This window comes from Rattus norvegicus, chromosome 10 (genome assembly GCF_036323735.1).
Source record: "Rattus norvegicus strain BN/NHsdMcwi chromosome 10, GRCr8, whole genome shotgun sequence".
In the NCBI taxonomy this organism is placed as follows: Eukaryota; Metazoa; Chordata; class Mammalia; order Rodentia; family Muridae; genus Rattus; species Rattus norvegicus.
This window is the reverse complement of record NC_086028.1, coordinates 43,438,816-43,460,761: the sequence shown is the minus strand read 5'-3', so window position 1 is coordinate 43,460,761 and position 21,946 is coordinate 43,438,816. Positions and strand designations below refer to the sequence as shown.

Sequence of the window (21,946 nt, the reverse complement as noted above, 5' to 3'; positions counted from 1 at the left end):
ATACTCACATTCCACATACACACACACATGCATGCTCACATAAATTCACATTCACTCAGGCACACACAAACATACACAAACACACACAAAAACACATACACAGACACCTAGCAAACACTGATACACACATACATGCACACAGAGGCACACCAGAAGCTGAAATACAAATAGACACACAGAGACACACATGCATACACACTAATACACATGCACATACAAACACAAAAACTCACACACAGAGAGACACAATATAGACACACACACAAACAGATATGCACAAGAACTCACACACATATAAACACAAACATACACACAAAAACACACATATCCTTCAAGATAAAAATCTTTGTTTTAAAGACCAGGAAAAAATGTTTAATTGCTGAATTCCAGTAAGTGTTACAATAGTTACAACAGTACTCCAATTGTTCCAGAACATTAGGGAAGAGGAATACATTCCAATCCCTCACAAGAGGCTGATACTGTTATGATACATACAGCAAAGAAGCACATACCAAAAACCATGGAACAATCTTCAAGACAAACATTTATGCTGACGTCTTCAGAGAATAGTGGCAAATGATATTGAATGTTCCATTTTTGCTCATTATGAACAAAAGGGACATACCCCAGGAATATCAGCTTATACAGTACACACAAGAAAAAAGGGAATGAGACCCCTACAATGCTGTCAGTGCACACAACAAGCCCATTTTACTGAGTCAGGGCCCATTTCTGATAGAATGCCCTGAAAAACTAGGCACAGAAAATGCACGTTGCTACAAGACAGAGTTCCTTAATGACAGATAGAAAGCATCATGCCATAGGGTATGTCACATGAGCAGCCTGCAACTAGCCTCAGCATGGAACAACAGACATGTAGATACAGGGACAGGAAACTATTCTTTATAAATTACTTACTTTAAAGTTTCTCGAAGGAGGGGTTTCATACCTAAGAATTTCTTCATAGCCTCTGTGACATTCTTATTCCTAAGGCTATAGATTAGTGGGTTCAACAGAGGCGTGAGTATGGTGTAAAACACAGACACCACCATGTCCTTCTCAGAGGTATGGAGGGAGGCAGGGAGCATGTAGGTGTAGATAGCAGCGCCATAGAAGAGGATGACCACAGTCATGTGGGAGGAGCAGGTGGCAAGAGCCTTCTTCCTGCCCTCTGCTGAGTTCATCCTGAGAACAGTGAGGAGGATGGATGAGTAGGATCCTGAAATGACTGTCACAGGGATGAGAAGCATGAGCACACAGCACACATACATGAAGGTCTCATAGAGCCAGGTGTCTGAGCAGGAGAGCTTTGTCACAGCAGGGACCTCACAGAAGAAGTGATGGATCTCCCGAGATCCACAAAATGGGAATGTCATGGTGACAGGGGTGAACATGAAGCCATCCCAGGAGCCAACAGACAGACAACAGGAGGAGACACACCCTGTGGTTCATGAGGACAGGATAACGGAGTGGATGGCAGATGGCCACATAACGGTCATAGGACATGGATGCCAGAAGGAAAAATTCTGAACCTGCTAGTGTCACATAGAGAAACATCTGCAGCCCACAGGCTGCACCTGAGATCTTGTGGCTCCCCAGGACCTGGTCCATGAGCATCTTGGGCACAGTGACAGAAATGTACATCATGTCCATGAGGGACAGCTGGCTGATAAAAAAGTACATGGGTGTGTGGAGGTGGGTGTCAGAGAGTATCAGCAGGATCAGGAGGGCGTTCCCAGACAAGGCCATCAGGAAAACCACAAATATGACCCCAGCAAGCAGGGCAGGGTGTTTGGATTGACTGAAGAATCCCAGCAGGGTGAAATCTGATGGTCCAGTGTAGTTGTTCATCCAGGTGGTGAGGTTCATTGGTGTCTCCTAGGCAACCAATAAGGTTTTTGGGATTAGTGTTCTAGAAATACGTGCTCGTGATTTGTGCCTTAACCTTCCTGTGATAAATTCCCCGGGCCTGGAGATCTCAGGATTTCAAATTAATTCACATCTTGGTCAGAAGCATTAGTTATTGAGGGTAAATTTTCCATATTTCAAAGTCATGAACTCTCCCAATAAGAGATAATGTCTTTTCCCAAGTACTACAGGCTTGAGAAAGCTGTCCCATGCTAACTCCACTGGGGATTCAGGGACAAAACGTAAAGTCAAAATTATGTTGAAAAGAATTGATCTTAAAATATGAAATAAGCCTTGGCCTTTATGGTTTAAGGATGCAATTGAAATCTTTAAGACTGAGGTATATTTCATATAAAAATATTTTAAGGTAATAAGTTAAAGGAGACATTTCACCCAGGTGGTCCTCCTTAGTCCCCAGGATCTGTACACTCAGAGTTTCTGTGCTGGCTGGAGAGAGCCTCACCTTCACACAAGAAGGACCAATCCTAAGAACCCTAAGAAGCTTGGGGCAAGAAACCCACTAAGTGATCAAATACTGCCACCAGTCCACTATCACTCAACCTAGCAGTCCTCCATCTGAAATAACACTGTCTGTCTAAATAATGCTGCTGAGATGATGGTGGGAATGGTACTGCCACCAATGATGAAGATGTAGATGAGGCCAATGATGATGATGATGATGATGATGATGATGATGATGATGATGATGATGATGATGATGACAATGATGACGACAATGACAACGATGAAGATGATACCACCGCCAATGATGACAATGATGACACCAGTGATGATGATGATGATGATGATGATGATGATGATGATGAGACGATGAGAAGGCTGAGACAATGCTGATATCTTTGCCTTCCGATTTTGATTTTGCCAAGGTTAATTAAAGCAAAACAAGAAAAGTTCTATTTTTCAATATCCCAAGATAAAAGTGGATGAGCACACACATTGTAATAGAGTTAAGAACTTGCTATCCTGAATAGCCATCTCAGAGATGTGTAATATGATTGTATTATGAGCTAAAAGACTTTGGTTCTCCAGTTTAAATATTGCTTAAGGATTTAGTTTTCAAAAACCAGTAAGGAAAAAAAATCTTCAAATAAGAAATGTATATACCATATTAAGAATTAGTATTTGAAATTATCTATGTGTTTGTAGGTTTGCTTATGTTGTATAAATGTATAAACACCATAAAGTGTTTGGATAAGCAATTTTGTGAGCACGGGAATTTACAAGTACATACATGTATATACATAGATACAGACAGGCAGACAGAGAGACAGACAGACAGATAGATAAGTAGATAGGTTTAGCCTGATTAGCATAGTTGTTAGAAAAGGTCACCCATGTAGGGTCTGAGCCTCTCCAAATTTATTCACTCATGTATGCACTATGTGCTCCAAATCTGTAGAATCAGAGGTGACTGTGGATGTCAGACACCATCATCTGCTTTGTTGGTCATCACGATCTATATCTCTTGGAGTCCAAGAGTCAGAGAGACGTCTGGGTACCACTGAGATGCCTCTGGCATGAGCTGCAGGCTCCTTGTGCTCCATTGGTGATAATGGATTCTAGGTGAGACTCTGAAAACCTGCCAAGGAGACTTTAAACTTGATGGTGCTTAAAGAGGCTTCTGCCAGCCTATAGAAGACAATATATACAAATGAGGAATGAAATGTTTAAAGGGCTGCAGAAACATAAAAGCAACAGGTACAAGGTACACCTAGCCTTTCTGAAGTCAAACAAAACTTAAGCCATGATTCTGTAAACAGACCGAATTTTTTCAACATAAAAATCATACGAATTTTTTAAGGGGTGTGTGTGTGTGTGTGTGTGTGTGTGTGTGTGTGTGTGTGTGTGTGTTGCCTGCTTGTATGTACGTGCACTACATGTGTCCCTGCCCTAGGAGGGGAAGAGGATGCCAGACCCTCAAGAACAGCAGTTACAGGTGGCTGTGAGCTGCCAAGTGGATGCTGAAAGCTGAACCTGGATCTGCTGCAAAAACAACAAATGGTCTTAACTACACAGCCATTCCCACCAGCTACTCCTGTCAATCTGTTGATATCTAAAATGGTAAATGTTAAGTTCTGGTCATTCTCACCAACACAGAGAAAATATATCCTCTCCCCGAGAAGCATTTAGCTCTGGTTACAGGGCAAGGGGAATTCAGCAAAAACTGCCAACTGCAGAGACCTTTACAACATGGTGAGAGTTTCCTAAACTTATCCTGATACTTGGCTGCCAGAAACATTTAGTGTTGCCCACTATTAAATTGGAGCTCCTCACAGTAAGACACCCAGGGCGATAGGAACACGGTCTCTGGATATCACATGGTGATTGCAGCCTGTTCAACCCTGTCCCTCACTATCCAGTTTGCAACTCCTGTGGACAGCCAGATGCCATTTCACACTGAAGGTTACTAACAGGTAGCCCCTGCACTCATCAGTATAGTCACCACAAGCTCCTGGAGCCAGCAGCACACAGGTGCGTCCTTCAGCCTTCCTACAGCACATCTCCCAGGAGCCTGAGTTGCCTACTTACCTTATTTTCTTCATTTACAAAGGGAAAACTCAGACTTCAGAATGTGTGCCTAACAGGGAAAAAAGAACTGGCCTACAGATGTACATTTGACCTTAGTGGAGAAACAGGTTAAGCTCCTGCCTCAGTTCTCTTAGAAGCCCCATTTCTGCTCTGTTGTCTACTGCTAAGTCTAGACAAGGCCCTGCAACTTTTATCACAGAAAAGACAGAATAAGAATATAATTCTTTGTATCACTGTGACCCTTTGTAAGCTTCCAGTCCCAAAACAGCTATTGCATAACAATAAGGTAAGTTAAGGAAGTAGCATACATGTCCTTCTGTTCCTGGATGGCTGTAAATAAAACATGTTAAATCTGCTGCATTTACTAGATAGTATTTGACGATTTTGGAAGAAAATGAATTTAGTTCTCTGCAGAAAAAAAAGAGTAGATGAAAGTCAAAGTAATACTGCCAAGAACCGATAGAAGATTCTGAACGCAGATATTAAAGTCAAGAGTTGTGATTCCTACAGAGTCTCATGCCAGCTCCAACTCACCCCAGATGCTGCTGGCAGCGTTGGCCAAGTGGACCCAGGGCAGTGGCTGCTTAAGTGCAAAAAGAATAAGAAGAAAGTGATGTCATCCCTGGCTGGACTTTGCTCACTAAGGGATGGTGTGTAGGTGTGGGTTTATAAATAATCATCCTTTGAGACTTTGAAGATTTAATTAATAGAGCTAATAAAGCTGACAGATATCTCCATTGCACAGCTGTGTTTTTCTCTTTGTGTCTTTTTTTAATTCTAGACTTGCAAACATGGAATTGTAATGAGAGTTATTAAGGATCTGGAATTTCAACATTGCAAATAGATCTCAAGCATAAAACACACAAATTAGCTAATGCATGCCCATAGGATAAGCTTGGTCACTTGTAAAGTTGGTTAGTGTTTGCTCTTTGTCTCTCTGTCTCTGTCTCTCTGTCTCTGTGTCTGTGTGTCTGTCTCTGTCTCAGTGTGTGTGTGTGTGTGTGTGTGTGTGTTCATATAAACTTCCAGTAGTGTTCACAAGTGTGGATGCCAAAGTTTGTAATTGAGCTGCTCTGACAGAGGCCCTGCCTCTTAGTCTCTCCATCATGTTCCTGCTCCCCAGCCCATCATCCCTGTGGTCCCAAGTCAGTCCCAAGCCATATTCTTTAAAGCTATTTGTTTCACTTTAAATAGTGACATGCAAATTACATAAGACTTTACAAGAACTAAAGTCTTCAACAAAAATGTAAATATTTATATTACCATCATCTGACTAAATCCGTAGTCTTAAGACACCACACACTTTGATCACAGGATATGGAGAAGCCAAGCTGTACTCACCAGGAGTCTTGCTCTCTACTAATTAGCTTTCTTGGGGTCATGAGGAGTCATAGAGGCTTTGGGTTCAGATAAACAGCAGCATCTACAAGGCAGCTTCTGATTCTATGAACTAAAACTCCTGGCCATTACTAACATGATTTTTCCATGTCTTGTGAGCAATGTGTGAGGTTTCTTCCACACTGGGATGTTACCATCAAGGTCTAGAGGATAAACAAGAGCAAATGGAGTAGCCCATGTTGATTTGGAGTGTGCAGAACTTTGTCTCCCAACAAACAACTCAAGAAAAGATAATCCACACAAAGCCCTGAGTTATGTGGCAGCTATGTCCCCTGAGTAGAGCACATATATCTATATAAATTCACAGAGAAAAATGTCAGGCTTGTACATGACCTTTTCAAACGTCCTTAGTGTTAGGGGTTCCCTTTTTTGTCCTCACTCTCACTCTTTCCCCACTTCAAACTCCTTCCCAGTTATTCCTTCACCTCATGCCACTATCCCCTACTGTCACCATCTCTTAAGGTCTTAATCTCCCTTCCCACTGATCAGAACTTCCCAGTTTCCAGTATTTAGAAGATTCTTTGAATTAAACACACACATTGAAAGATTCTACAAAAGATCTACAGATGAGTGAGATCCTGTGATGTTTATTGAAAAAAAAAGTTCATACATGTGTGAAAGGATGCTTCACCCTGGGAACCAGTCACATCTCACAATCCAAGGACATGAACACAAACCTATGAGGCATCTCTTGAAGAAAGTGTCCTCATGGACACTAATGTATGCATGCTCAGCACACAGAGGAATGGCTGCCTGAGAGATGGTCAGACCCACACATGTGTTTGGCCAGTGAGTGGGGTCCTCTACACATCTCCCTCCTGATAACTACACGTGCTAAGAGGCTGCTCCACAGAGCCCAGAACCTCTCAGTGTGACACAATCCTTAGGGTGAAGCCTCTTCAAGGGCCTCATATTCATTTGGCCACATAATATTTGATACGTTTTCTGTGTAATCATTGCATGGAATATAGATCCCAGGTATAGAAATCCAACTTTGACACTTAATCCATAGAGTTCCAGATTCAGTTCATACCTCACGTTAAAATACTCCTGAAACTAAATTTGATTTCCACTAGGGCACGGTAGTTTATAGTACTCTAGAGAAGTGACCCTAAAGACTCTGGTCTGTTGGATAAAGCACAGTTTTATGTGAGTTAGGGTACGTCATGGTCCTAAATGTAACACTTTTACTACGAGTAATGGTGGTTCTGACCACAGACAAGAATTCTGTTTTAAATTTTTCTTAAATAATAAATGATTATTTAATAACAGATAAATAATAAAACTCAAATCTACAGTCCCATGGAACTTCTGTCAGCACAGTTAGCTTTAAGGACACACCAATGGGCAGTCCTTCCGTGGTCACATGGTGCTAACCCAAAAGCATTCTTGGTTGCTGAAAAGACACTGATAGACATCACCACCTAATGAGTAACTTCACTGGACAGTCAGATTTCACCCCTGTGACATCTCCAGTCCAAACAGCCTGCCCTACTTGTTGGGGTCATATTGGTAGTTTTCCTGATAGCTTTATCTGGGAATGCCCAGATCCTGCTAATCCTCTTTGACACCCAACTCCTCACATCCATGTACTTTTTCATCAGCCAGCTATCCCTCATGGACATGATGTACATTTCTGTCACTGTGCCCAAGATGCTCATGGACCACGTCCTGGGGAACCACAGGATCTCAGCTGCTGCCTGCCCTGCAGGATGCAGATTTTCTTGTATCTGTCACTAGGAGGGTCAGAATTTTTTTCCTCTGGAAGCCATGTCTTATGATTGTTCCATTGTTACAGTTCCACTTAGGTGCTTAAAAGCACACTGAGAGCCAAAATCAACATTGATTTCTCTGTTAAGACTTGGTCATTTAGACTGGTCAGGAGGCCCCAAATCTTTTGACCTTTTTTTTTTAAACTAATTGTTCCATCAGTTGGGGATAGGCCAGGGTGTTTCTGGCAACAATCTTCTCTGGGAACATGAGAACATGTCCCTCCTCATTAACTCTCTCCTTTGCAGAATGTACACTGATTGGCATCCACTCTGTGGAGTCCCAATGGCTTGTTCTGCAAGAGGAGAGGTGGCTCAGTAGAAAGGTGGGATCTTCAAATGGTGCCTCACAGTCCCTTGGAAGCTAGATGACTTTGAAAAGCAATGCCCCTTTAATCCCTCTGTTCACATCAGTATAGGCCTCCAAGTATGGCTGATCGACACACAGAAGGTCAGTTAAAATACATCGATTGTGTGCTTAAATACCATTCCGGATGAGAAGCTCCCATTTTTTGTTTATGAAATCAGCTATTATAGAGGTTTTCCAAGAGAAGACCAAGAACTTGAGAGGACTCCAATGACTTCAATGAATGCTTTGTTGAACTTGGATCTTAGAATTTTGATTAACATCACTTAATGGTCCTTACAGCTCATCATCTACATCCCTAGCATAAGTTCCTCAGACCCTCTGTGACCCGTTTAGGCTCTTAAGCCTTGTATTTATCCTTTGCACCCTGGAAGCATTTAGCCATGAATCACCCTAGATGCCTAGAACAAATGAAACTCAAGACGGATGATCAAAATGTGAATGCTTCACTCCTTCTCTAAAAGGGGAACAAGAATACCCTTGGCAGGGAAGAGAGAGGCAAAGATTAAAACAGAGACTGAAGGAACTCCCATTCAGAGCCTGCCCCACATGTGGCCCATACATATACAGCCACCCAATTAGACAAGATGGATGAAGCAAAGAAGTGCAGACCGACGGGAGCCGGATGTAGATCGCTCCTGAGAGACACAGCCAGAATACAGCAAATACAGAGGCGAATGCCAGCAGCAAACCACTGAACTGAGAATAGGACTCCCGTTGAAGGAATCAGAGAAAGAACTGGAAGAGCTTGAAGAGGCTCGAGACCCCATATGTACAACAACGCCAAGCAACCAGAGCTTCCAGGGACTAAGCCACTACCTAAAGACTATACATGGACTGACCCTGGACTCTGACCTCATAGGTAGCAATGAATATCCTAGTAAGAGCACCAGTGGAAGGGGAAGCCCTGGGTCCTGCTAAGACTGAACCCCCAGTGAACTAGACTGGTGGGGGGAGGGCGGCAATGGGAGGAGGGTTGGGAGGGGAACACCCATAAGGAAGGGGAGGGGGGAGGGGGATGTTTGCCCGGAAACCAAAGAATTATTATTAAGTATTAAATATAAAAAAATAAAAATAAAATAAAAAAGAAAAAGAAAAAAAAGAAAATGAATCAAACATTTAAACTGAAGTCAGCTCTAAAAAATATAGTTTGTGACTGACAGCAGAACACAGGATGATGGGCTTGGGGGAGGAAAAGGTGGCACATGACAGAGGAGGCCTCATGTGGTTTAGCCTACCATGAACTATAAGGGGCAGTGACTGCCACACAGCAGCTAAACCCCAAGCTTCCAGTCCATGCTTATGTAAAACAACATGTCACAAAGCTACTGGAAGCATATATGAACATATACACAGAGAGAGGGGAGGGGGAGAGAATTCTGGGAGGGAGGGAATGCTGCCCAGTGGACAAGGACCTAGACATACAATAGCTTACAAGAGTTGGACAAGATTCTTATTTATGATGGTGATATTCCAGGTTCATCACGAACTTCCTCACTGATTATGTGGGCCTACCTCACAATAATTGGGACTTTCAACCACATTCCTAGAGTAGATGGGACCATAGTGAGTCTTGAAGGCATCTCACCCAGGATTCCCCTCTTACCTCCTGTACCCCACTGGCCTTCCTTCCACCCTCTGAGATCTGTGCCTCTCTCTTTAAAACTTGTATGAAGCCCTGTATATGCACTTGAACTCTTTCTTTCAGTCACACCACACTGGGGTCAGGTGTCTACCTCAGTTTTTGCTGTTGGAACAGTTCAGTTGGATCCTAGTTTTCAACATCTGATTCCAGCCGTAAACTGCAGTCTGAAAGCATTTTTGAAATTATACTTGGCTTTGAAAATGTTCCTTGTAGCTATTTCCATCCCCAATAAGACCATATAAAAACACACAGTCTGGTTATTATAATTACAAGCTATGTGCCTAGATTGGGCAGATCTATTGCTACATTAACTCATTCCCCAGCTATGAGGCCCATTGCTACTTGCAGTTTCTCCTGGACACATGGCTCTGCTCCATCATGGTTTCTTCCTCCTGCTCCTTCTCCTCCTCTTCTGTCTTCTCCCCCTACCTCTCCTTCCCTCACTCTCCATAAGGAGACATTCCAACTTTCCCTTCCATTGCCCATTCACAGGTTCTAGCCATTATTGACTGGTTAGAATGGGGAGAAGGTTCACTTGGGAACACCTGAATACATGATCAACTCATCATTTGGCGGTGGAAGGCCCTCTTGAGGAAGATAATTAGCATCAGAATGCAAACATCACCAGGGCAGCCCACAAAAATTGATGGTTTGAAATGCATCTATCGCTAAATATTATATATCCAGGGAGGCCACCACTTTTTGTGCCCCCTTTGACAGAAGGCTTTGGTGACTCATTTAACCATGTTAGGGTCCTATTTCTAGTCCTTCTGGACTCCATCTCAGGAATTACACTCATCCAGGAATTTACTAAGTCCTACTTGTCACTAAGGAGCTGAGTTTTCATTTCTCACCCAGAAAGCAATGAATGAGAAAGAGGGGCTGGAGACATAATCCGACACTCCTCTCCAGTGAATTATCTTTAAGGGTTACAACTAAAAAAATATCAAGAGATAACAAACATAAAAAGGTGGAAATTAGAATGTCAAAGTTGAAAGTGTGGGGTAAGACTTAATGTTACACCTTACCTTTTTTGATTGTGACTAAAATTAGTCTCTTTAGAATAATTATTTTAATATAGGATTATTTCTTAGTCTCATACTAACCACAAAGTAAAATTTTGAACACAAGCTAAAAACAAAAAGAAAAGTTTCCCAGTAATGCTACTAGAGAAACTTTACCTCAGCAGGAAAGCAGACAGTGGGAAGAAAGAAAAGGAGGAATGTACGGGCAATTAGGAAACAGGAAGTAGTGCAAAGGCACACTCTGGCTTCATTCTTACCATGGCTGCCTGTGGATTATATTATCCCATTAGAACACACAGAGCCAAGGAGCAGTAAAAGATAAGGTCTAATATGATGCCCGAATAAAATCCATTTCAACAATGATGACATACTTCAGTTCCCAGAACTCATGTTGGGCAGCACATAACCATCCATAAATCAAGCTCCAGAGGATGTTGTAAACTGATTTGGCCCCTTTGCCACTGCACTCACACACTCATGTGCACACATATACTCACATTCCACATACACACATGCACACTCACATACATTCACATTCACTCAGGCACAGACACACATCACACACACACAAACACACACAAAAACACATACACAGACACATAGCAAACACTCATACACACATACATGCACACAGAGGCACACCACAAACTGACATGCAAATAGACACACAAAGAAACACATACATACATACAAACACAAAAACTCACACACAGAGAGACACAAAACAGAAAAACACAAATAGATATGCACAAGAACTCACACATATATAAACACAAACATACACACAAGAATACACATATCCTTCAAGATAAAAATCTTTGTTTTAAACACAAGGAAAAAATGATTTAATGGCTGAATTCCAGTTTTACAGTAGTTATAACAATTCTCCAACTGTTCCAGAACATTAAGGAAGAGGAATACATTCCAATCCCTCACAAGAAGCTGATACTGTTATGATTACATACAGAAAGGAAGCACATACGAAAAACCATGGAACGATCTCCAAGACAATATTTATGCCAACGTCTTCAGAGAATACTGGCAAATAATATTGAATGTTCCATTACTGCTTGCTATACACAAAAGGGACATACCCCAGGAATATCAGCTTATACATTACACACAAAAGAGAAGGGAATGAGACCCCTACAATGCTGTCAGTGCACACGATAAGCCCATTTTACTGAGTCAGGGCCAATTTCTGATAGAATGCCCTGAAAAACGAGGCAGAGAAAATGCACATTGCTACAAGATAGAGTTCCTTAATGACAGATAGAAAGCATCATGCTATAGGGCATGTCACATGAGCAGCCTGAAACTAGCGTCAGCATGGAACAACAGACATGTAGATACAGGGACAGGAAACTATTCTTTATAAATTACTTACTTTAAAGTTTCTCGAAGGAGGGGTTTCATACCTAAGAATTTCTTCATAGCCTCTGTGACATTCTTATTCCTAAGGCTATAGATTAGTGGGTTCAATAGAGGCGTGAGTATGGTGTAAAACACAGACACCACCATGTCCTTCTCAGAGGTATGGAGGGAGGCAGGGAGCATGTAAGTGTAGATAGCAGCGCCATAGAAGAGGATGACCACAGTCATGTGGGAGGAGCAAGTGGCAAGAGCCTTCTTCCTGCCCTCTGCTGAGTTCATCCTGAGAACAGTGAGGAGGATGGATGAGTAGGATCCTGAAATGACTGTCACAGGGATAAGAAGCATGAGCACACAGCAAACATACATGAAGGTCTCATAGAGCCAGGTGTCTGAGCAGGAGAGCTTTGTCACAGCAGGAACCTCACAGAAGAAGTGATGGATCTCCCGAGATCCACAGAATGGGAATGTCATGGCGAAAGGGGTGAACATGAAGCCATCTAAGGATCCCAGGAGCCAACAGACAGACAACAGGAGGAGACACACCCTGTAGTTCATGAGGACTGGATACCGGAGTGGATGGCAGATGGCCACATAACGGTCATAGGACATGGACGCCAGAAGGAAAAATTCTGAACCTGCTAGTGTCAGGTAGAGAAACATCTGCATCCCACAGGCAGCAGCTGAGATCCTGTGGTTCCCCAGGACCTGGTCCATGAGCATCTTGGGCACAGTGACAGAAATGTACATCATGTCCATGAGGGACAGCTGGCTGATAAAAAAGTACATGGGTGTGTGGAGGTGTGTGTCAAAGAGGATCAGCAGGATCAGGAGGGCGTTCCCAGACAAGGCCATCAGGAAAACCACAAATATGACTCCAGCAAGCAGGGTAGGGTGTTTGGATTGACTGAAGAATCCCAGCAGGGTGAAATCTGAAAATTGTCCAGTGTAGTTGTTCATCCAGATGGTGGGGTCCATGGGTGTCTCCTAGCAACCAATAAAGTTTTGGGATTAGTGTCCTAGAAATATGCGCTCAGTGATTTGTGCCTTAACCTTCCTGTGATAAGTTCCCTGGGCCTGGAGATCTAAGGATTTCAAATTAATTCACATCTTAGTCAGAAGCATTAGTTATTGAGGGTAAATTTCCCATATTTCAAACTCATGAACTCTCCCAACGAGAAATAATGTCTTCTCTCAAGTACTACAGGCTTGAGAAAGCTGTCCCATGCTAACCCCATTGGGGATTCAGTGACAAAACGTAAAGTCAAAATTATGTTGAAAAAAACTGACCTTAAAATATGAAATAAGCCTTGGCCTTTATGGTTTAAGGATGCACTTGAAATCTTTAAGACTGAGGTATATTTCATATAAAAATATTTTAAGGTAATAAGTTAAAGGAGACATTTCAACCAGGTGGTCCTCCTTAGTCCCCAGGATCCGTACACTCAGAGTTTCTGTGCTGGCTGGAGAGAGCCTCACCTTCACACAAGAAGGACCAATGCTAAGAACCCTAAGAGGCTTGGGGCAAGAAACCCACTAAGTGATCAAATATTGCCACCAGTCCAGATATCACTCAACCTAGCAGTCCTCCATCTGAAATAACACTGTCTAAATAATGCTGCTGAGATGATGGTGGGAGTGGTACTGCCACCAATGATGAAGATGCAGATGAGGCCAATGATGATGATGATGATGATGATGATGATGATGACGACAAAGACGACGACGACAATGACAATGATGAAGATGACGCCACCACCAATGATGACAATGATGACACCACTGATGATGATGATGATGATGATGATGATGATGATGGTGGTGACGAGGCTGAGACAATGATGATATCTTTGCCTTCCAATTTTGCCAAGGTTAAGTAAAGCAAAACAAGAAGACTTTTCTTTTCAATATCCCAAGATAAAAGTGGGTGAGCACACACACTGTTAGAGAGTTAAGAACACACTATCCTGGACAGCCATCTCAGAGATATGTAATATGATTGTATTATGAGATACAAGACTTTTGTTCTCTAGTTTAAATATTGTTTAAGGATGTAGTTTTCAAAAAACTATAAGAAAAAAATATCTGCAAATTAGGAATGTATATGCCAAATTCAGAATTAGAATTTGAAATTTTCTGTGTCTTAAGAAGTATGCTTATTTTGTTTAAATGTAGAAAAACAAATGTGTGGGCAGGGCAGAAGAACATAAATGCGTGTTGGATAAACATTTCTATGAGCAAAGAATTTATAAGCACATATGCATCTATATATGTATATAAATATATACACATAAATGTGTGTACATATATATATTATATATATATATATATGTATTTAGCCCTGATTAGCATGGTTAGTATAAAAGTTCACCCATGTAGGGTCTCAGCCTCTCCTATTTTAACTCCTCATTTTCCCACTGTGTGCTCCAAATCTAGGATCAGAGGTGACTGTGGATGCCAGACACCATCATCTGCTTTGTTGGTCATCACGATCTCTATCTCTTGGAGTCCAAGAGTCAGAGAGAAGACTGGGTACCACTGAGATGCCTCTGGCATGAGCTCCTGGATCCCTGTGCTCCATCACTGAGAACTGGACTCTAGGTAAGATTCTAAAACCTGTCAAGGAGACTTTAAACTTGATGGTGCTTAAAGAGGCTTCTGCCAGCCTATAGAAGACAATATGTACAAATGAGGAAATGAAATGTTTAAAGGGCTGCAGAAACATAAAAGAAGCAGGTACAAGGTACACCTAGCCTTTCTGAAGTCAAACAAAACTTAAGCCATTATTCTGGAAACAGACTGAATTCATTTTAACCTAAAATTCCTTCAATATATTTAATGTTTGTGTGTGTGTGTTTCCTGCTTGTATGCATATGCACTACATGGGTTCTGGTGCCCATGAAGGGAAGAAGATGCCAGACTCTCAAGATCAGAATTTACTGGTAGCCATGTGCTGACATGTGGGTGCTGAAAGCTGAACCTGGATCTGCTGCAAAAGCAACAAATGCTCTTAACTTCACAGCCATCCTGACCAGCTCCACCTGTCAACCTGTTGATATCTAAAATGATAAATATTAAGTTCTGGTCATTCTCACCAACACAGAGAAAATATATCCTCTCCCCGAGAAACATTTAGCTCTGATTACAGGGCAAGGGGAATTCAGCAAAAGCTGCCAACTGCAGAGACCTTTACACCATGGTGAGAGTTTCCTAAACTTATCCTGATACTTGGCTGCCAGAAATATTTAGTGTTGCCCACTGTTAAATTGGACAACAAAAATAAATAAATTCCTCACAGTAAGACACCCAGGGCAATAGGAACACGGTCTCTGGATCACACATGGTGATTGCAGCCTGTTCAACCCTGTCCCTCACTATCCAGTTTGCAACTCCTGTGGACAGCCAGACGCTGCTTCACACTGGAGGTTACTAACAGGTAGTCCCTGCACTCATCAGTATAGTCACCACAAGCTCCTGGAGCCAGCAGCACACAGGTGCGTCCTTCAGCCTTCCTACAGCACATCTCCCAGGAGCCTGAGTTGCCTACTTACCTTATTTTCTTCATTTACAAAGGGAAAACTCAGACTTCAGAATGTGTGCCTAACAGGAAAAAAACAACTGACCTACAGATGTACATTTGACCTTAGTGGAGAAACAGGTTAAGCTCCTGCCTCAGTTCTCTTAGAAGCCCCATTTCTGCTCTGTTGTCTACTGCTAAGTCTAGACAAAGCCCTGCACCTTTCATCACAGGAAAGAGAGGATGATGATATAATTCTTTGTATCACTGTGACCCTCTGTAAGCTTCCAGTCCCAAGACAGCTATTGCATAACAATAAGGTAAGTTAAGGAAGTAGCATACATGTCCTTCTGTTCCTGGATGGCTGTAAATAAAACATGTTAAATCCGTTGCATTTAATAAATAATATTTGATGATTTTGGAAGAAAATGAATTTAGTTCCCCGCAGAAAAACAGAGTAGATGAAAATTAAAGAAATACTGCCAAGAACTGATAGAAGATTCTGAAAGCAGATATTAAAGTCAAGAGTTGTGATTCCTACAGAGTCTCAGGCCAGCTCCAACTCACCCCAGATGCTGCTGGCAGCGTTGGCCAAGTGGACCCAGAGCAGTGCCTGCTTAAGTGCAGAAAGAATAAGAAGAAAGTGATGTCATCCCTGGCTGGACTTTGCTCACTAAGGGATGGTGTGTAGGTGTGGGTTTATAAATAATCATCCTTTGAGACTTTGAAGATGTAATTAATAGAGCTAATAAAAGCTGACAGATATCTCCATTGCACAGCTGTGGTTTCATCTGTGTGTCTTTTTTAATTCTAGACTTGAAAAAATGGAATGGTAATGAGAGTTATTAATGATTTGAAATTTCCACATTGCCAATAGATCTCAAGCATGAAACACACAAATTAGCTAATGCATGCCCATAGGATAGGCTTGGTCACTTGGAAGTTTGGTTAGTGTTCTCTGTCTCTCTGTCTCTCTGTCTCTCTGTCTCTCTGTCTCTCTGTCTCTCTGTCTCTCTGTCTCTCTCTCTCTCTCTCTCTCTCTCTCTCTGTGTGTGTGTGTGTGTGTGTGTGTGTGTGTGTGTGTGTGTGTTCATATAAACTTCCAGTAGTGTTCACAAGTTTGGAGGCCAAGGTTTGGAATTGAGCTGCTCTGTCAGAGGCACTGCCTCTTGACCTCTCTATCATGTTCCTGCTTCCCAGCCTATCATCCCTGTGGTCCCAAGTCATTTACAAACCATATTCTTTAAAGCTATTTGTTTAACTTTAAATAGTGACATGCAAATTACAAAACACTTTACAAGGGACTAAAGGCTTCAACAAAAATGTATATATTTATATTACCATCATCTGACTAAATCCGTAGTCTTAAGACACCACACACTTTGGTCACAGGAGATGGAGAGGCCAAGCTGTACTCACCTGGAGTCTTGCTCTGTGCTAACTAGCTTTCATGGAACCCTGAGGCGTCATATAGTCTTTGAGTCCAGATAAAGAGCAGCATCTATAAGGCAGCTTCTAATACTATAGGCTAAAACCCCCTGGTCTTTACTAACATGATTTTTCCACGTCTTGTGAGCAATGTGTGAGTTTCTTCCACACTGGGATGTCACCATCAAGGTCTAGAGGATAAACAAGAGCAACAGCAGTAGCTGACTTTGGTTTGGAGTGTGCAGGACTTTGTCTCCCGACAAACAACTCAAGATAAGATAACCCACACCCAAGCCTGGGTTATGTGGCAGTCTGTCCCCTGAAAAGAGCACATGTATCTGTAAAAATTCATAGAGAAGACTGTCAGGCTTCTGCATGGCCTTTTCAAACGTCCTTAGTGTTAGGGGATCCCTTCTCTGTCCTCACTCTCACTCGTTCCCCACTTCAAACTCCTTCCCAGTTATTCCTTCAAACTCATGCCACTATCCCCCACTGTCCCCGTGTCTTAGTATCTTAATCTCCCTTCCCACCAATCAGAATTTCCCCGTTTCCAGTATTTGACCGTGTCTTCTAATTAAACACACTCATTGAAAGATTCAACAATAAGATCTACAGATGAGTGAGACCCTGTGATGTTTGTTGAAAACAAAATTCATACACGTGTGAAAGGGAACCAGTCACATCTCGCAATCCAAGGACATGAACACAAAGCCATGAGGCAGCTCTTGAGGGAAGTGTCCTCATGAAGTCTGTAATATATGGGTGCTCAGCACACAGAGGACTGGCTGCCCAAGGGATGGCCACACACACACACCTGGGTCTGCCCAGTGAATGGGGTCCTACACCCATGTCCTTCTGATCACTTGGAACTACAGGTGAGAGGAGGCTGCCCCACACACCCAGGACCTCTCTATGTAACACAACCCTTAGGGTGAAGGCTTCATGGGCCTCGGATTCATTTGGAGACATTATATTTGATACATTTTCTGTGTAATCATTACATAGAATATAGTTCCCAGGTATAGAAATCCATCTTTGACCCTTAATCCACAGAGATCCATATTCAGTTCATACCTCACGTTAAAATAATCCTGAAAATAAGTTTGATTTCCATTTGGGCACAGTGGTTTTTGTATTCTAGGGAAGTGAACCTACAGACTCTGGTCTGTTGGATAAAGCACAGTTTTATGTGAGTTAGAGTATGTCATGGTCTTGAAATGTAACACATTTACTACGAGTTATGGTCGTTATAACCACAGACATGAATTCTGTTTTAAATCTTTCTTAAATTACAGATAAATAATACACCTCAAATCTCCAGGCCCATGGAACTCCTGTCAGCACAGTTAGCTTGAACGACACACCAATGGGCAGCCCTTCCATAGTCACATGATGCTAACCCAAAAGCATGCTTGGTTGCTGAAAAGACACTGACAGACATCACCACCTAATGAGTAAATACACTGGACAGTCATATTTCACTCCTGTGACATCTCCAGTCCAAACATTTTGCCCTACTTGTTGGGGTCATATTTCTGGTTTTCCTGATGGTCTTATCTGGGAATGTCCAGATCCTGCTGAAACTCTCTGACACACACCTCCACACACCCATGTATTTTTTTTTATCAGAGAGCTGTCTGCCACAGACATGAGGTACATTTCTGTCACTGTGCCCAAGATGTTCATGGACCAGTTCCTGGGGAGCCACAAGATCTCAGCTGTTGCCTGTGGGTTGCAGATTTTCCTCTGCCTGACACTAACCAGTTCAGTGTTTTTCTTCTGGCTGCCATGTCTTACAACTGTTCCATGGTTACAGTTCCACTTAGGTGCTTAAAAGCACACTGAGAGCCAAAATCGACATTTATTTTTCTGTTAAGCCTTGGTCATTTAGACTAGGCAGGAGCCCCTGAATATTTTGACCTTTTTTTTTAGCTAATTGTCCCATCAGTTGGGGATAGATCAGGGTCCTTCTGACCACAATTTTCTTTGGAAGCACTGAGAGAATGTCCGGCCTCCTTAACTCTCTTCCTTGCAGAACGTATTCTGATTGGTCTTCACCCTGTGAAGCAGCAGCAGTCCCTTTCTACAAGAGGACAGGTGATTCAGTAGAAAGGTGGGATCTTTAAAAGGTGCCTCACAGTCCCTTGGAAGCTAGATGACTTTGAAGGGCTAGAGTAAAATCATGGCCCATTTAATCCCTCTGTTCCCATCAGTATAGGCCTCTAAGTATGGCTGATCAACACACAGAAGCTCAGTTAAAATACATCTATTTTATGCTTAAATACCTTTCTGGATGAGAAGCACCCACTTTTTCTTTATTAAATCAGCTCTGAAAGAGGCTCTCCAAGAAAAGACCAAGAACTTCAGAAGACTCCAATGACTTCAATGAATGCTTTGTTGAACTTGGATCTTAGAATTTTGATTAACATCACTTAATGGTCCTTACGGATCATCATCTACATCCGTAGCGTAAGTTCCTCAGACCCTCTGTGACCCGTTTAGGCTCTTAAGCCTTGTATTTATCCTTTGCACCCTGGAAGCATTTAGCCATCTTAGTTTAGACCTAGGTATAATTATATAGAAATCACACTTTTTCTAAGGAAAACTCTCTAATATTTGCTTCTCTGGGGACAAATGCACAAACAGAAGCTGAATTTTTATTTTCAGCGATCCCAATCCTGGGGACAACAGTGATAGGGTGGAATATCTGAAGGGAATCAGAATTAGAATCAGGCATCGTTTGGTTCCAGGAACTGCCACCAAAGCTACAAGTGTGACATTTGTGGACCTCACTAAAGCCATGAAGAGCCATACAACACTTTGGATGCAAAGGAATGAGGACACCTATCAAATTATCTTCAGGAGACAAGTGAGGTGCCCAGAGAGCAACAGCACGTTTTCCACAGAACACCGGCGTAAGTTCTCTGTGTTGGCCACAGACTGCACTGTGCAGAAACTTCTGTTATTTTCATTGCTGTATTCATTGAATTCCTATGATTCCTCCACATTGTAGCATTTGCTTATTGCTTCTTTATTACATAGGGTGATCATAGGATGTCACATATTTTTATTTATCTTCTACATCAGAGATCTTCATGACACAGTTTCCAGGACTCTACAAAACTTTCACCTTTCAATCAGGAGAAGTTCATGCAGGACCTTAGTCACACAAGAATGAGGATTTCTAGGGCAAGCTGGTGACATTGGGGTGGAATTTTGACCCCTTGACAACTGCGTGTACCCCTCCCTGTGCATTAGATGCTGGATACTCTGAAGCTACAGGTGGCCTTGCCCTGACACCATGCAGCACCTGAGATAACTGTGTCCTAACAGTCCTCTGTCAGCTTTGTTAGGTGCTGGACAGAGCCTAGAGACTCACACAACCTAAGCTGTCACCTGCATTTGATATAGCTGCCCCAGCCCAGAAGCCATTGCTTTCCCCATCACCTGCCAATGCCCCACCAAGGGCTGCACTCAAACTAAGTGTGGAAGGAGTCAACACACTGTTCATCTGCAGGCTGGGGGCTTGAGAGGGCTGAGCTTAGGGGGTGACTGGATTGACAGAGGACATTGTGTGACTAGAGGATGGCATTGAACAGTGCCGTGATGTTGGAAAGGAATCAGAGACCTTTAGCGTTCAGAAGAAGTTGGGGGCAATTTGACTATAAGATCAATAGTGTGGAGTTGTCTTTACTACCTCCCACCACACCCTGTTTTATTTCCATTTGGTCCACACAGTGTATACCTCATACATATCTGCATCTTAAGGCCAGGTCAGGTGTGGCTTTTTAAAGGGTGCCATTTGCTCTGCTGTTTGTCATATGCATATGAACATTTTTATCTCAGGCATTTGTCCTTTGAGATTGTTCTCTAATTTTCAGGTCTCTATTGAAAAGGAATCAAACATTTAAACTGAAGTCAGCTCTGAAGAATATGGTTTGTGACTGATAGCAGCACTCAGGATGCACCTATCATGTTTACCTTTTTGAACAAGGACCTAGACATACAATAGCTGACGAGGGTTGGGCCAGATTGTTATGTATGATGGTGACATTTCCATGTTATTTTTAATAATGGCTGTGGTTTTCCATGTTAACAAAACAGAAGGGGAAATCAGGCTTGCTAGAACTTTCTGTTAGCATCCCTGGCTCTCTTAATTACATTCTTCTTTAAAGTCCCAGAGGGCAAGATTAACAAAAATCTTTTTCTGGGAATTGGTAGATCCAGCCTGGGATGACATCACTTGGCTTCTATTCCTTGTGCACATAAGCAGCTGCTGTGCCTTTGTCCGCACAGCTCAGGCTACAGTTGCATCTACGTCTGTGGTGAGTAGACCTTCCAGGAGCATCTGCAGGGCACAGGGTGGTCACCAGACAGTCTGCTCATTACTTGTGGGGTTTGTTTTATGATTTATTAACTACTTTTCATATGAAGAAAAGAATGTCTGGCCTTTTTTTTTAAACCGGTGCTCCTGGCATTCACTCATTCTGTAGATTAGGCAGGACTCAAACTCAGAGATCTCCCTGACTCTGTCAGCCTTAGAGTGCTAGACTGAATGGCGTGTGCCACCACACCTGGCTTCTTCCTAACATTTCCTGTTGGTATTTCCTTACTTTATTTTTAAAATCAAGGAATTAGGTCAAATGGATTCCAGCTTTAATTAACTTATTTTTGGTGTTTTGGAGACAAGGTCTCTCTACTATCTACCCTTCCTACACACACACACACACCAGCCTTGTCTTCATTACATTGGTAATCCCCCTGCCTTAGTATCACACGTGCCAGGGTTGTAGTAGGCCTCTGCCAACACACCCACTCTTCCTTCTATAGTTTTAAGTATTTGTATGACAATGCATTAGTTTTCCAGAACTGTGCCCTGTGTTATTTATTTAATTTCAAGTGTGGGCCTATTTTGAGGGTTAGAACAATGAAAAAATAATCTGTAATCATATCATGTGAAGTAGGTGA

At 42.3% G+C, this 21,946-nt stretch overlaps 1 protein-coding gene and 3 pseudogenes across 1 annotated transcript; 2 read left to right on the top strand and 2 right to left on the bottom strand.

Moving 5' to 3' along the window:
• On the bottom strand, window positions 915-1,851 carry Or2t29b-ps1 (olfactory receptor family 2 subfamily T member 29B, pseudogene 1; annotated as a pseudogene).
• Or2t52-ps1 (olfactory receptor family 2 subfamily T member 52, pseudogene 1) lies at window positions 7,324-7,683 on the top strand (annotated as a pseudogene).
• On the bottom strand, window positions 12,046-12,993 carry Olr1428 (olfactory receptor 1428). The gene has a single exon (NM_001000011.1). The coding sequence runs from the start codon at window positions 12,991-12,993 to the stop codon at window positions 12,046-12,048; it is 948 nt and encodes a 315-aa protein (NP_001000011.1).
• Or2t51-ps1 (olfactory receptor family 2 subfamily T member 51, pseudogene 1) lies at window positions 18,526-18,823 on the top strand (annotated as a pseudogene).

Coding starts and splice junctions, on each gene's coding strand:
- Olr1428 (NM_001000011.1), bottom strand. CDS start 12,993: ATGAACAACTACACTGGACAATTTTCAGATTTCACCCTGCTGGGATTC.